The sequence below is a fragment of the Protopterus annectens genome, chromosome 7.part0 (assembly GCF_019279795.1).
Source record: "Protopterus annectens isolate FY-2018-M chromosome 7.part0, PAN1.0, whole genome shotgun sequence".
In the NCBI taxonomy this organism is placed as follows: domain Eukaryota; kingdom Metazoa; phylum Chordata; order Ceratodontiformes; family Protopteridae; genus Protopterus; species Protopterus annectens.
In genome coordinates, this window is record NC_056739.1 from 1,159,249,636 (window position 1) to 1,159,266,890 (window position 17,255).

Sequence of the window (17,255 nt, forward strand, 5' to 3'; positions counted from 1 at the left end):
TTTGATTAAGAATTTCAGACAACGCCAAAAATAATTGGGGGGGATCTCAAAAGGAACAAATTTTAAATACTATTTTTTATCTATTTATTAACCAGGTAATAAACCCACTGGCGAAAGTGTCCCCTTTTCAGAGGTAAACCAGGAGTACTGTCTTGAGTGAGGTAAATGGAGGTGGTAGGATTCAAACCCTGTACTTTTGACTACAGGAAGTGGTTGATTAACAGCTGAAGGCCTTAAGTGTCAGACCTAAACAGTTCTTATTCACTTAAAAGGTTAACAGAACAACATGAATTGTGTAGACATGCATTTTGTTAACAATAAGAATTATGAAATTCCTTCAGTGATTTACCAAAGAAGTCAGTGGATGTCTGGCATTTGGTGTGAAGGATTACGTCTCCCTGCTCTTAATGGAAAGGGTACAGGGTATGATTCTTGCCACTTCCTCATTTACCTGCTATGTGACTCTGACCCAAGTCACTCAATCAGATAACACTTGAGTGAGGCATTTTATATAAACGTGCACGTACACACACACACACACACACACACACAACACCCTCTTACTAGGCCAGTAATTGGTTGTTTTCACAGCTTGCTCAGCATTTCAGTTCCACTTGTTCCTAATACCTGTTCATTTGCAAGTAGAAGTTGCAGTAGTTGTGCCTTTCAGAACACCCGTGCTTACGTGACCAGGTACAGCAAAAACAAAGGAACTGCATTCATGCAAGAATGTTTTTGCATGAGTAAAAATGGAATGTTGTAAGGTGATTCCAGTGAATGAGGCACTTGGGGGCACACAGTTTCAAAGCGGGAGGCAGGTAAAGCCCCATCATCATCACCAGTGTGAATAACATAGAGGCAGCAATCTCCTTTCACAATCCATAAATGCTCTGGAGAGGGTGATTGATAAATGAATGCGCAGAGTAGCAACTTGGATTCAGATCAAGATGCAACACAACTGATCCAATGTTTGCAGTGAGACAAATAGTTGAGAAAAAGATAGAGATGAAGAAAGTGTCCAACTGGGCATTCCTAGACTTAGAGAAAGTATTTGACAGGGTCCCAAGAAAGCTGATTTGGGCAATCCTGTAATGGTTCAAATTCCCAGAAATATTGCTAGAATTAGTGCAGGGTACGTACAAGGACCCAATGACACAAGTAGGAACAGTGTTGGGACTCACAGAGGACTTCCTAGTGGGAGTGGGTGTGCTTCATGATGTAGCTCTGAGCCCACTGCTGTTCATGCTGATAATAGACTACATTAGCATACAGGTCATACAGGACAGATCAGCAAAATTGCTGTACGCAGATGATCTGGCATTACAGGAAGAAGAACTTCAGTAAACAATAGGGAGTGGAAAACGGAAGGCACATGGGATGAAACTCAGTACAGATAAGACAGTTTTAATGGCAGCAAATTGGTTGAATCAGAAGAACTTGAGAATTGGGATAGAAGGGAAATAGTGGAACAGGTTAACAGCTCAAGTGTCTGTGATGGGTGGTTGAGGAAAGACTGAATAAGGCAGTCAGTGTGTGAATCAGAGGGGGGATGCACAATTTGTGTGGGTAGTGTGTGACAGAAGAATTCCAAAGAAACTGAAAAGAAAGGTGTACAAAACAGTGGTTTGACCAGTACTTCTATGTGGTACAGAACCCTGGGCAGTAAAGACAAACCAGTTGAGGAAGCTAAAAATGACAGAGAGAAAGTGCCTGAGACAGGTGGTATGGTGCACACTGTGGGACTGATGGAGGAATGAGGACATCAGAGCAAGTAGCTCTAGTTGCAGATAAAGTCAAAGAAAACAGAATAAGGTGGTTTGAGTATGTGCAGGAAAGCAGAATTCATTCTGATGAAGAAGACTGGGGACAGACAGGAAGAAGGCAAAAGGAAATGAAGGCATCCGGCAAAGAGATGGATGGACTGTGTGAAAGAAGACCTGTGACCGTCAGACATGACTGTCGAGGAAGGTAGGAGAGTGGCATTGAATCCATTAGATGTGGTTACAGTTGATGCGACACCCCAAGATGTAAAAAAATGTGAAAGAATTGGGTTAATGATGATATTCTCTACAGATGAGATTCCATACGGAAATCTGAATCTGTCTAAAGAAGTACTAAAAGTACAGAGTTCTGAGCTAGTTTTCTCTTAGCAGAATCCTTGGTTAGAATCAGGCAAAGGGAAGAACTTAACATTAGGTGCAACCACAATTACATCTTCAGTTGTTTGTAGTGGTTAATGTTCTCTTTTGATCTAATGAAGTCTTGAAGATCTATACATATTCTCATCTTGCACATGTATAAGAATTCAGTTGTCCTTTTCACCTACTCAGTCAGTTATGTTTACTTAACAGTAACTCCTGTTCTGTGCACTTTAGTTCCTGCTCAGTTTACCTTTGAGTGCCAGCTGTTGCCTCTACTGTTAGATTGTTGTGGCACAAGGAAATAAGCAAGCCTCTTGGTTAGCTGAGCAGAGTCTAATGGTCACATAGATCCATCCATCCATCACCCTTTTCCCCACGTTTTCACATGGGGTCAGGGTGTCACTTCAGCAGTGACAGTCTTCTTGAGCCAAGGTTCACATCACCTGATGGCTAGCCCTGCTCCCGCTGTTCTTGCAGATCACACACTTACACCTATGGCCAATTTAGAGTGTCCAGTTCACCTACTGCATTTGTTTGGAATGTGGGAGGAAACCCACTCGAACACAGAGAGTATATGCAGACTCCATACAGAAGTCACCACTGCCGAGAATCATACCACAGAACCTCTTGCTGTGAGGTGACAATCGATCTTTAGCAGAAAAAAATGAATATTGAAATTGTCTAGGAAGATATGAAACTGTGACAAGTAGTTTTCTTTTACTAACGCTTGGTCATTTCTAGATCATTATGTTTAGTCTACTTGCACATAGTTTAATTTACTTATGCGTATTATGTTAAACATTCATTTCTTATCCTAAAGCTAACTCCATGGTTCTTTCCCAAAGGTTTTGTGGTCACCCAGCTGGTTACATCCTGTGGATCTGATGGTCATTCCATGGCTTTGACAGAAAGTGGAGAAGTGTTTAGTTGGGGAGATGGTGATTATGGCAAGCTGGGACATGGAAACAGTGACAGACAGCGCAGACCAAGACAGATTGAGGCACTTCAAGGCGAGGAAATTGTGCAGGTTTGTTATATATGTTGTCGTTCTTTACAAGTATTTTGCAACATTGTTAATAGGGGAAGATTTACACTTGCATCAGCAGCATACTTAACATCTTAGTGCTCTCTAGTAAGCATCATTCTTAAACTTCATGCTTACAGTTTATTTGCTTTTGATTATTTCCTGTAGAAGTAAAATTAATATGGAGAGCCATCCTGTAATAATTTATGTCAGGGTGCAGTACTTGGCACACGTCTTACACTGAAATATTAACCATTGTATCTTGTATTTTTATGGGTCTTTGCTAAGAAAAGATAGGAATTTCTATAAGAAATGTGTGAGAAAATGGAGGCAGCTGTTACCAGTAACATTTTTAATGGTGACCTAGAAGGCATCATATCTGTCTTCCATTTTTTTCTGCATCTTTCACAGTTAGTAACACCATCACAGATTTCTGGAGTTTCACTAATCAAAAAATGTATGGTGGATTTTCATTTAATTCTTCCTTTCTTTTTTTCATTCACTTTTTTGTTTCCCTTTTAGTGTAAATATGGCTGACAAAGTAGTACAGAAATGTTTTACTAAGTGAATATTTATTTACTTATTTCACATGTGTTAATCAGGTTAGTCCAACTGATTTTGCAAACAAACCAATTTTCAGCGGAGACCCGAGGGGAAAAGCCCCAGCAAACATAAGTAAAGATAAAGTGACCATATACAAATATTAAATAACAATCAAAATACAAAACAATTGTATAAAAGAAAAGGTTATTAACTATTTGCATTGCATTGATAGTAAGCAACCCATTTTCAATGGAGACCCAAGGGGAAAGAGCCCCAGCAAACATAAGCAAAGATAAACATACAGGACCAAAACTATTAAAAATAACAATGCAAATACGGGATTAAATTATAAAGAGAAAAACAAAAGGAAAAATTTTGAACATTAAGGGTTGCACTGATAGCAGTGGTCTAAATTTACTACATAGAAGAATAAAAACAAAAAGATAATCATTGTTCAAAAGAAGGAAAATGTACAGACATTTATAGAGAGTGGGGGAAAAAGATAAATAGTGTGGAGAATGTGAGGGGAAAGAGAAAGGAGGGGGCTATAATAGTAGAACTGAGGGTTTAGGAGGTTAATTTAAGCAGAAGTTACTAACAGAGAAGGAAAGTTGGGCGATGCAACAGGTTATACAGCAGGACAAACTAAGACTATGGTGGTCAAGGCAACGGCATAATTTCAAGTTTAGTAGGTGGGATTTAAGATCCTTTTTAAAACAAGGAAAGGAAAGGTTGGATCTAATATGGCGAGGGAGTTTGCAATATTAGCTTTTCATCATATGATACTGATGGAGTTGTATTTGCTCACATACAGGATATCAGCAGAACACATGGAGCTGGATAAAGTCTGAAAAGATCAGGGGCACATTATTATTGTTTTCACAGTTTAGTCATTATTAATGGGTTATAGCACTTCCTGTAAAGCATTTGCAGTCTCGTTTTCTTTAGGGTCTAATAGGCTGGACTACTTCACTTTCAATTAAGAAGATATAACCCCATATATCTTTGCTGTTTTCTAAGAACTGGTAGTCCTCACTGTTACCCCCTAGAAGAATTGTTCTGATTTCTGATAATTTTTGCGAAAAAATAAAATATGTTGTGGGACAGTAGATCATCCCTTGCGTACATGAACATAGTCCACACACCGTGAAACAGTTGTGCACACTATATGTAATATGCACTCAGGTTGAAATACACTAATGAGATGCTAATACAGAAATACTGTGACTTGCGAACTGAGGTGCATAATACACACTTATGTGATGTGCACACCTGCAGCTGGGACAAAAATGTTCTTTTGCCTGGAGGGTGTTTGTGTGTACAGTGCACTGCAGACATTGTTTACCCACTAGGGTATATGTCTTATTATATGTTTTTTTTGAGGGAGGGATTTCTGTTTTACAGCATGGGAGAGATGGGTGGCAGGAGACTGAGATGCAACAGCCTGAGTGAGGGTAGTACAGCACGTTACCACTGACATTCATCTACAATCAAACCATTTTTCTCTTCTGTCCACAAACACAGTAGACTCATTTCACAATATGAGTTGAAATACTGTGACATAGATCCTATGCTGCTGCAGAGTACCAGCATCCTTAAAGCTCTTTCAGACCTTAACAGCAGACCTCTGCAGCATACCCTGGCTGTCAAATGGGATCAAACTGTCTTCACTTTCCTTCCTTTTACCAGCAAGTGGCAATGTAGGCTTTGTCTTTTGAATGTGTTGTATTGGTCCACAGTCACAGCTGGATGCAGTTCTCAAATATTTTTCGCTAGCTGGCCATGACTGTATATTGTGCATTACCATGTATGTAAATGTTTAGTAATCTGGTCCTAGGACTGTTTCCATACCCCATTGCTGTACACAGTTTTGAGGGTGGTTGTGTTGGCAGTTTTGTGTTCATGGCATTCTGCTGCTAAATGCAACACTGACTGTTAATTGTTTTTCCTGAACATTTAACTATGTTTTGCATGTGCTTGCTGATGGTGTTGCTGTGCCATAGTATGCAGAGTAAAAAATCAGAGCTTTAGATGGATCAGACCGTTTTTGTTGTCTTTGTGTAGTCATACTTTTTAAACTCTTAGAGCAAGATATCTGGACAAAGCCATAAATAATGGGGGTGACAAAGGCCCAAAAGTAGGGACAATTTTTAAATATTGCTCTTACAAACTTAGAAAGTTGATAAAATAGATTTTGCATTAGTATGTATTTTCTAAAGGGTGGGGAAGTCTAAAACTCAAATGTCTATCATTATTTTCTGACTTCTATCTTTAATAATTTGCCAATGATTTGCCAGACAAACACAATTTTATAAAAACGGAAAAAAATATGAGACAAAAATCTGGATGTTCTGCAAAAATCTGTACAGTTGAGAGGTATGAGTGTAGTTCATCTGCAGTTACACTTGATGAAGGTTCCCTATTACAGAGGCTTGTACCCCATACTTTGGCCATCCATTAACTGGTGATGTGGCAGTAGACTCTAATATGTATGCTTCTTATCTGGCCTGTTCCAGGTATGTGATCATGTACAGCCAATAACACAGTAAAAGTGTGAGATTTCTTGAATTACAAGGGACATGGTGTGTGGTGTTTCCTGTGTCCTAACTGTCCCTCGTCCCTCTCTAACATAGATGACAAGTAGGTGGGGTAGTTCATTTAGATGCTTTATTACACAGAAACACATCAGGATGGATAGCAGCATCATAAAATATGAACAAATTAATTAACAGACACACCTTACATGCATACATGCTTAGATCTCAACAGCTTACTACAAAATGGCAGTCTGGCTCACACGTGCTCAGTATTTATACATTTGTACAAGCCTCAGATAGCTTCTTAAAGGTACATACACACACATTGATCTGAATCCTCACTCTTAAAAAGATTTCCCTTAGTAAAGACAACATTGGAGTTAGACATACATTGCTATAGACATTAAAAACAAACACAATGTTCATGTCCATGTTGCTGTGTATCTATAACATGATCTGGAGATACGTCCGGATCTGGACTGGGTTTAGCAACAGGGACATTCTTTGGTGAACAACTCATATCAGGAACTTCTATCCATCACAGGAATGGAAATAGTCTCTGGAACTGAAACACTGGATAACTCACTCTGAGATAGAGTCTTTCTCACAGGCTATGTGCTGTGGTATAGGTTTGGACGCCAGAATTAAATGTTTCCGAGTCCGGCTAAACTCAACTCCTTTTGATTCCACAATGTACGATCTTGGCTCTGAGTAAATATTCTTCACAACTCCAGTCCGATCATAACCTTTGGACGTTTGCATCCTTACCACTTCTCCTTCTTGTAATGGATTGAGCAGTTTGCTGGCCTTATCATAGTAGGACTTCTGGGTTAAATGCTTCAACAGATTGGATTTCACTGATCTGTTCTTAACACATGGAACTAACAACTGACTACTGATTGGTAACATGGTTCTGGTCTGTCTCGACAGAAGTCTGAGCAGGTGAACCAAGATTTTCAAAACGAGGAATATTTCTGAGATTCAAGAGATTCAGAAAAACATCCCTATTGTCTTGTTTTGACTTCTTGAGTAACTGTTTTGCACTTTGAACTGCACGTTCTGCCAAACCGTTTGACTGCGGATACTCTGGGCTACACGTGGCACGAGTAAAGTCCCACTCTTTGGCAAATCTTTTGAATTGTTGGCTTATAAACTGCATGCCATTGTCAGAAATAACTTTGTATAGACTACCATAAACTGAAAAATGACACTTCATCTTAGTAATGACAGTACTGGAAGTTATGTTAGGAAGTAGGTCAATCTCGAACCAATTAGAATAAGAGTCTACTAATACAAATAATGTTGACCATTCCATTCGAAAATATCAGCAGCTACTGTCGACCAAAGTAGTTCAGAAATCTGGTTTAGCTGAAGTGGTCTTTCTGTTGATGTGACTTAGTACTATCACACATGGAACAAGATTAAACTACTGCCTCAATGTTTTGTGACATAGACGGCCAAAATACTAGTCCTTTTGCCCTTCTTTTAGTAGAGTCTGTTCCTGGGTGATCACGATGCAAGATAGTACTTTTCTTGCAACAACTTTGGAACAATTAGTTTCGGACCTTTCATGATCATACCTGTGTCAGGCAAAATCTCATCTCTGTATGGAAAATAATGATGTTATGTGATCCTATCTCGCCTACATTCTGACTGATGGGTTCGGAGCCGATCCCTCGGCTCCGACTCGGCACGCTTATGCCAAAGAGCGAAGTCTCTTATTGGCTGAGCTTACTATATCCCAGGATGCACCACTACCAGTCCCCCAGATCTCGTTTGCCGCTAACTTGCGAAGACGTGGTCTCGAGCTGGCTGAGCTGAGTAGTATTTTACTAACTTTTTTCTGTCAGAAATTTGCTGTTCTTGTCATAAAAAGCTGTTTTAACGGCTACTCTTTCCTTTTGTGTGATTGGAGTTTTTTGTGAGAAACTTTGTAGTGTGATTGGGCGTTGGTTCTGATTTCAGGCCTCCTTCATCTTAGGGCCTTCCCGGTCAGTCAACCCCTCTCAAACCTTAAGGGTTTTTAAAATCCCCTTGAGTTAATTGTTACGGATTGTTTACCTAATCGGCAGCTATAAACTGATTTTTAGTAGTGTCAGTTAAATCAGAAAGTCAAGTGGATAGTGTTGTTTTTTCTGTCAGGGAATTACTGCATTATTGTTATAATGTCTCAGAATCCTAGGCCTTCGGGCTTTAAAAAATGCACCAAATGTAATTTTAAGATGTCAATCACAGATGATCACTCTCTCTGTGTTTATTGTTTGGGTGCAAAACATTTACAAGAGTCATGCAGTGTGTGTCACGCTTTTTCCTCGAGGGTCCTCCAGGAGAGGAAAAATAAACTCATTCTTAAAGGCTTAATAAAACCCTCCTTTGAAGAAGCTTTAGCATCCTCTCCTTCTCCAGCTAAAAAGAAAAGGGCGTCGGCTCCGACCAGTCCGTCGGATCCGACTGCCAAAAGACATAGGCAGGCTTCTCCTTCGGCTCCAAGGACTTCGGAGCCGAGGGCGGAACGGTCTGCCTCGATGCCACCAGTCTCGACTCCTCTGGCTTCGGAGCCGATGGCTGGGGCATCGAGAGGCGGGTCACCTTCGTCGGCTCCACTGGTCTCGGAGCCGACAAAGGTTGCCCGCTCAGACACTTCCTCCTCGGCGCCGAAGTCCTCCTCGGCACCGATGGAAACTAGTGTGGGTATTCCTTCGGCGCCGATAGTCATCGGGTCGCCTCGGAGCCAGTCCCCTAGCCCTTTGGGGCCGTTGGAGAGGCCATCTCGAACCCGTTCAGTATCCTCTAGGTCATCGAGGATGTCGGATTCGGATATAGACAGGGTGCTCCAAAGACTGTTCCAGTCCCCAGTCTTTCAAAAATTTGTTTCGGCTCCGACCCAGTTGGCTTCGGAGCCGATGGCCCATGCCCATGTCATTGCTATTCCTCCTCCGACCGCTTGGCTCCGTGAGCAGGTGCTGTTGGAGCCGGTGGAGATCTTAGGGTCGGCTCCGACCCTTACTCCAACCCCGGCCTTCGGGTCCGAGTTTGGTACACGGACTTCTTCGGCTGGACCTGGGGGTGATGTTTGGGACCTATGCTATCGGTTCCGAGCCTCCCTCTCGGTGCTTGGCTGCGGGACTTCCGTCTGCTATCATGGCTCCGGGGACCGGACACTCCCAGGATTCTGGGGTCCGGCTTTCAGAGCTATGAGGAGTGCCTTGGCCAAGTCTTCTTGACCATCTCCCGGCTTTACCAGCACCTTCCTGGGCGTGGAGACTGGGTCTTTGGCAGTTCCCCTGTCCGTGGGCAGCGGAGCCCTGGGCCTGAGGTTACCCCCATTGGGGTTCCCCTCCTCCTGAGGGTTCTTCGGAGTTGTCTTCAGAGGAACCCCAAGGAAGAGATCGTGCAAGAGGAAGCACGTGGACTCCCCGAGTCTATTACATCTGACACTGATCTTGATGATGCGGAGGGGTCCCAGTCGTCCTCGGATGATGTCTCATTTGCAGACATCTTAGAGATCCTCTAACAACGAGGCGGCTGGATATCCAAACCCCCCTCTGCTCATGAGTCAGTGCTCCTCAAGGCCTTTGGGGCTCAGCCCTCCGCCTCCTGGGTGTCTCCGCCCTTGACGAGCTCCTGGATTTAGTTTGTCGGAGGCGTGGGAACATCCAGATACCGTGGAACCAGTCCCTTCTCGTCCTAACAAATTTTTGTCTGCCCCACCCGAGAAGGAGTTCCTGACTAAAGGCGTGGCTGTAGATGCCATGGTGGTGGCATCTGCTACACAACAGGACGTGGCAGAGGCTTCAACGTCCGTCCATCCTCCTAATAAGGAGTCTAGGAGCATGGACTGCAGGAAGCGCACCCTGACTTCAGCGGCCTTTACTTTAAGGTCCCTGAATTATTTGGCACATTTTACCAGACTTCAGAGGGATCTGGTCAAGGAGCTGTCAGATTCCCTCTCGGGTAACCTACCTGAGCAGCTAGCCCAGTCGGTTAGCTCTCAGTTGGCTATCCTTACGTCAATTTCTAACTCGTCCATGAGGCTCATTTCTTATGCGGCCGAAGGCGGGTAGAGCGCAGGCACAGGCGTGGCTCTACGGAGATAAGCCTGGCTCCGTTTGTGTCAGTTGCGGAGGCCTTCAAGTCTTCCTTCGCCGCGCTCCCTTCGATGGGTCCTCTTTGTTTGGACCTAAGGTTAAAGACACCCTTACCGCTGTGAGCAAGAGGGAAAAACTTTATCTGCCGTAGGTGCCCGTTATTCCACTCCCTTCGGCCTTATCCCAAGGCTAAAGGAGGAGGGAAGATGTGGTTCCGTAAATCACGTAAGTTTTTCCTCAACAGCAGGAAGATTCCCCTTCCAGAGGCAGAGGCGGGAAATTTTTCTGGGAGACGCCGTCCCAGAGGCGGCAGAGGGCCCCGCAATTCTGGAGACCACGAGTCCTTTCGTGGCTCTTCAGCCTCCCACACCTCATGAGGGATTGCCCGGCTGTGCTGCTCCGGAGCCAGTCGGGTGCCGTTTTGCCAAGCACCTAAAAGCCTGGGAATCAATCACTCAGGACAGATGGGTGCTTCGGATCATTGCCGGAGGTTATACCATCCCATTCACATGCTCACCCCCACCGTCCAAAAAAATCCCGGACCCACCACCCAGTCAAAGGGAAATTGCAGCCGCAGAAGCTTTAAAGCTGCTAGAAAAAGGAGTCATCCAACCGGTCCCCACAGACCAGATCGGATCCGGAAATTACTCGAGGTTCTTTTTAGTGCCAAAAAAGACAGGGGACCTGAGACCAATATTGGATCTCAGCAGACTAAACCAATCCGTCACGAAATCCAAATTCCGAATGGTTACGTTACAATCCATTCTCCCATTGTTGGAGAAGGATGTTTGGATGTGCTCCATAGACCTCAAGGACGCCTATTATCACATACCGATACATCAGGTGTCCAGGAGGTATCTGCGCTTCAGCCTGGGAGACAGTCATTTCCAATTTTGTGCACTGCCCTTTGGTCTCACCACAGCCCCCAGGGTGTTCACCAAGTGTTTGGCAGTAGTGACTGCTCACCTGAGGAGTCTTGGATTCCAAGTGTTTCCCTATCTGGACGACTGGCTCCTGACTGCCACCACCAGGCATCTACTAATGGACAACCTCAAAGCCACCATCTCCTGGGTGCTACCCTGGGAATTACATTCAATTGGTCAAAGTCTGTCTTGCTGCCCTCTCAGCGCATAAGGTTCATAGGAGCAGAGATAGACTCAAAATTGATGCGCGTTTTCTTCCTACCGAAAGGATCCAAACTTTACAAGGCCAAGTTCAAGCCCTGATTTCAAGATCCAAAGCCCCAGCCAGGATGGTCCTACAAGTTTTAGGTTCGATGTCTGCCACGGTTCTTCTAGTTCCTCTGGCAAGATTGCACATGAGGATTCTTCAGTGGCTATTGTCAACTCAATGGTCCTTTCAGGACCTCCCCCTCAATCATCCCATTATGATTACAGAAACATGCAAACGGGACCTTCGCTGGTGGCTTCAGACATCCAATCTAAATCAAGGAAGCCCTTTTGTTATTCACTCTCCAGTGGTCACCCTGACGACAGATGCCTCCCAGATAGGGTGGGGGGGGCATTGTCTGGGCAGGTTAGTTCAGGGCTCCTGGCTTCCAGACGAAACTCTTCTCCACATCAATGTATTGGAGATGAGGGCTGTACTTCTGTCCCTACAGGCCTTACACAAGTTTCTCCCTCAGGGCATAATCGCCATCCACACAGACAACATGTCGGTGGTCTGGTATCTAAACAAACAAGGAGGGACCTGATCTTACCCCCTTTGCAGAGAGGCCATGAGGGTGTGGGAATGGGCTGTAGCTACCAGCCGTTTCTTGGTAGCGACCCACATTCCGGGAAATCAAATATATTGGCAGACAGATTAAGCAGAACAATTCTCTCTCCTCACGAGTGGTCCCTAAACGAAACAGTAGCAGCTCAGGTTTTCAGGAGATGGGGACGTGCTGCGACCTATTTGCAACACCACTAAACACGAAGTGCAAAGGTTCTTCTCCTTGACTCCACATCAAGGGAAGCAGCTATGGATGCTCTAGCACAACCTTGGCCAACAGGGCTACTTTATGCCTTTCCTCCGATTCCACTTCTCTCCAAAGTCATTCAAAAGCTTCTCAATTGGGGTCCACAATGATACTGATTGCTCCATACTGGCCTCGTCAGGTATGGTTTCCCTACCTGAAGAAACATGCGGTGGTCGATCCTTGGACTTTAGATCTAACTCCGGATCTGCTAATTCATCAGTCGGGACGACAGCATCAGTCCCTACACTCCTTGAAGTTGACAGCTTGGCTCCTCCACTTCCGACTTTAGTCAGAAGTCACACATTAGACCGGAAGTTATTCACATTTTATCTTCAGCCCACAAACCCACCACTAAGAAATTGTACCTCAGTAAGTGGAAGAGGTTTGCTATCTGGGCTCAACTCAGAGCTTAGACCCTATCACTGCTCCAATCCCGGAAGTTTTGAAATTCTTAACATCCCTGTTTAATCAAGGATCTTCTGTCTCTACTATTAAAGTCCAACTGGCGGCTATCTCTAAATTCCACGAATCCATGGATCCTCCATTGATGAGCAGCAGACTATGCAAAACTTTCATTAAAGGTGCGGGCCTGTTAAGACCCCCAGTTTTTCATCCTGCGCCTCCGTGGGATCTTGATTTGGTGCTTCGTGCATTAACATCTTCCCCTTCGAACCGGCTGCTACATGTGAGTTAAAATATCTGTCTTGGAAAACTGCCTTCTTAGTTGCAATTACTTCTGCAAGAAGAGTTTCAGAGCTTCAAGCCCTGTCTATTAAACCACCGTACTTGATTTTCCACAAGGATAGAGTATCACTTAGGCCTAATCCATCCTTTGTCCCAAAGGTCTGTTCTAATCTCTGTCTCCAACAATCTCTAGAGCTACCAGTTTTCTTCCCAAAATTCTCCAATGAAGCAGAATACACTCTCCATAAATTGGATGTTCACAGGCAATTGCGCTTCTATTTAGACAGGACTCAGCAATTTCGTAAGTCAGACCAGTTGTTTGTGTCCTTCTCAGACAATAAATTGGGTAAAACCATCACAAAAGCTACTATCTCCAAATGGATTAGAGATTGTATAACTCAGGCTTATTCTTCTTGAATAAGCAACTTACAACATCTATCAAAGCTCACTCTACCAGAGCTATGGCGACTTCTATAGCTTTTCATTCCAAGCTCGCTATATCGGAGATTTGTGCTGCTACTTGGTCCAATCCGCACACTTTCATTTCCCACTATAAATTGGATGTGGCATCTAAAGGCGAGCATCATTTGGTTCCACGGTACTCAGGAGTGTTTTCCAGTGAGCCACCCAGGATTCAGGTGCTAGGGCGCTGTCCCATCAGTCAGAATGTAGGCGAGATAGGATCACATAACATCTTTTAGTTATGTACTCACCATAACTTCAGATGTTTGGGATCCATCTCGCCTACATTCCTAATACCCACCCTCCTTCCCCCTGCCTTGGAGATCAGAAGAGATTGAACGGTTTGAGTTCTACTGTTTTTATCTTGTTTCATCTGACGATGTTATATAATCAGAGCGTGCATGTGTGCATGTATGCGGACAAACTAGATCTGGGGGACTGGTAGTGGTGCATCCTGGGATATAGTAAGCTCAGCCAATAAGAGACTTCGCTCTTTGGCATAAGCGTGCCGAGTCGGAGCCGAGGGATCGGCTCCGAACCCATCAGTCAGAATGTAGGCGAGATGGATCCCAAACATCTGAAGTTATGGTGAGTACATAACTAAAAGTTGCACTTGTTGGGTAAACTAGATTACTTTGATGGCCATCCTTGATTGATAAAGTGGTTGAGCCTTTGTAAAACTGGATCTCTGGCTGTATGATCTCTCAGCTGATCAAGATGTGTGGAAGAAAAATTTCTCACTTCCATGACTTCAAAATCAAGTTTCTCATTCTTATGCCATTTAGTTGTGTTTCTGGGAAATCTAGACAGTGTATCAGCAAGATAAAGAAGTTTGCCTTTCTTGTAGACAAGAGTGAAATTATACTTTTGCAATCTCAACATCATATGTTGCAATCTGGCTGGAGCGGTATGCATAGTCTTTCTCAAGATAGTGACTAGAGGTCGGTGGTCTGTTGTGATCAGGATAGGTGTACCGTAAACATAATCATGGAACTTTGAACATGCAAACACAATTGCCAAAAGTTGTTTCTCAATCTGAGCATACTGCATTTCAGTTTGGGTAAGAATTCTGAATGCATAGGCAACAGGTTGACCCTCTTATAGAATGACTGCACCTAGACCGAATTTTGAAGCATCATATGAAAGAGTAACTGGCTTGGGAACATCATGGTATCTGAGAGCAGGTGGACTAGCAATTTTCTATTTCAGGACATCAAATGCTGTTTGGTGTTGCTGTAACCAAGACCAGGATACATCTTTACTTGTCAGCTCTCTAAGCAGTGCTGAAAGTTGGCTCAAGTCTGGAATGAACTTGCCTAGGTAATTAACCATGCCAAGAATATGTTGCAGGGCTTGAACATTGTCTGAAGCTGGTATCAATAATGGCTGTTTGTTTAGAAGTGTCTGGTCGTAGATCTGAACTTTTAAATAAATGACCAACATAAGTAACTTCTTGTAGCCTGAATTTGCATTTCTGTGGATTGAGCTTAAGATTCACTTGACGTGCACTTTCCAGAACTTTTCTGAATTTCTGTCATGCTCAGCTTTGCCGTTACCTCCTACTAGTATGTCTACTATAATAGCACAAGAATACGCAGAAAAAATTTGCTCCATTGCATATTGAAAGACTTCATTTGCAGAATTTATCCCAAATGGCATTCTCAAAAATCTGTGTCTGCCAGAGTACTGAACATAGTGATCAATGATTTTTGTCAAGCTGAATTTGGGAAGATGAACTCTTTGCACCTAAGACAGAAAAAACAGTGGCATTTGGCATCAGAGCTGCGACTTCTTTGACTGTGCCCATTGCATGATGAGGTCTTTTTAGTGCTTTGTTCAAATCTCGTGGATCAATACATATTCTCATGTCATCTGAACTTTTCTTATGAGCTACCACCATGGAAGATTCCCATTCAGTAGGGGTTGACGAACCTACAGAACAAATCACACCTTATTGGACCATTTTGTGTAACTCGGCTTTGACTCTGCCCTGCATGGCCATTGGAACTTTCAGAACTGACCTTATAACTGGACTGACATCTGGGTCTAATTTCATGGAGTGTACAACTGGAAGCTTCCCTAGTTTGTCTGCAAAACGATCAGCATAGGTGGAAAAAATATACTGGGCGAAATTAGAGTAGTGGTCTTTTAAGTTAACATGATGGACTTCCTTGTTAAATGAAAGCAGTCCCATTTTCAAAGTGTCTTTGAGCCCTAATAATGACTGGACGTGCCTCTTGACAATATAAAATAAGTCGTGACATCTCCCAGCAGAGTAACATGAAAGCACTACTGAGCCTTCAGTTTGAATTTCTTCACCACCATTAGCAACAAGCTTTGCACTCTTTGCCAAATCAAGCCTTTCACCATGACACGCAGTGACATAACATTGCACTTGGAATCTGTGTCAACTTTGAGCTCCATGGGTTTTCCATTTATCTGAACAGTACAAAATACTTCACTGTTTGCCCTTAAATCTATGGCATTGACTGTTTCGTAAAGCACTGACACACCATCAACATAAAGAGTAGGGCTGCAGCTTTGTAATTGGTCAACTCATTTCTTAAAATGTTCCCTTTAATGAAAGAATGCGGGCCTTTTCATTTACAAAACTGTTTGAAATTATTCCACTTATTGCATTTGTGGTACTGCTGACCAAAAGCTAAACATTTTCCCTCTTAGATTCGTGATTTCCACCACATTTATAACAGTTGGCAATGAAACTGGATGGGGGCCAGTGCTTTGAGTTTGATGACTCTTATGCTTCATTGAGACTGTGCGAACTCTGGAATTTCCTGGAAAACTCTGGGGTTTACCAGTGGGTACAGCAGGGGCTACAGTTGCTGCCATGTGCTTGGACCTGTTTCTTTTAACCACGTGCTGCATACTATCACCATGAGCTCTTGAAGTTACTGGAAGCATGCATCTCTCATTTGTAAGCATATTTGTGTGCTTTTCTTTGAGCTTGTATATCTGACAAATCTCAGTGGCCTTATTCATAGTTAAGTCAATGTCATGAAGCAAACTCTTTCTCCCGGCATTATCTTTTAATACCACACACGTCTGTCTTTTATCAGCTCATCTCTTAAATCACCAAATCTGCACATTTTAGCTTTATTCCTCAAGTCAGTTATATATGCTGCAAACTTTTTTTACCAGGCTTTTGATCCCTTGTGTAGAATAAGTGCCTTTCCATTGTAACATTTGTCATTTCTCTAAATGTATGTTTTAAGCACTCAGGGCCCTCCTTTGACTCAGCCAGTACAACAATATGATGGTTTCCCCTTCACCTGCAAAGACAGCAGGTGCATACTCAAATGAACGTTCCCTTTCAATGGCTTCTGACCCAACTAAATTAAGCAGAATGAATGCATTTGTATGGTCATCTTTATCAGAAAATGCAGCCTGTATGAAAATGTCATACTCTTGCTCAAACACACTCCATTTCTCTGTAATATTATTGTTAAACATAAGTGCACTGGGTTTTCGAAATCCATCAGCCATGCCCACAAAGTATACACAAACACACTGAAAATATGGCCCTTATAATCATGTACATACAAACTGTTCTGTGAGTTTGTAATAACATTCAGTTGCACATTATCCCACTCCATAAAGGTGGTAACTCCATTGACTACTCTAACTTTAGACCTATTGCTCTCCTCTCTCCCTTGGCCAAAATAATGGAGAAATGTATACACCATCAGCTTGTACAACACCTCTCTCTCCACAACATCATAGCAAACAGTCAACATGGATTCAGACCTAATCACAGTACTACTACTGCCCTTCTTT

At 43.1% G+C, this 17,255-nt stretch overlaps 1 protein-coding gene across 5 annotated transcripts in view; it reads left to right on the forward strand.

Moving 5' to 3' along the window:
* Positions 1–17,255, forward strand: part of HERC1 (HECT and RLD domain containing E3 ubiquitin protein ligase family member 1) — a 3,987,333-nt gene that overhangs the window by 3,373,068 nt on the left and 597,010 nt on the right. For all 5 annotated transcript variants that reach the window (XM_044077739.1, XM_044077741.1, XM_044077740.1 and 2 more), the window contains exon 65: positions 2,987–3,168. In XM_044077739.1, the coding sequence (XP_043933674.1) occupies positions 2,987–3,168 (182 nt within the window). The remainder of the gene's footprint in view (positions 1–2,986; positions 3,169–17,255) is intronic.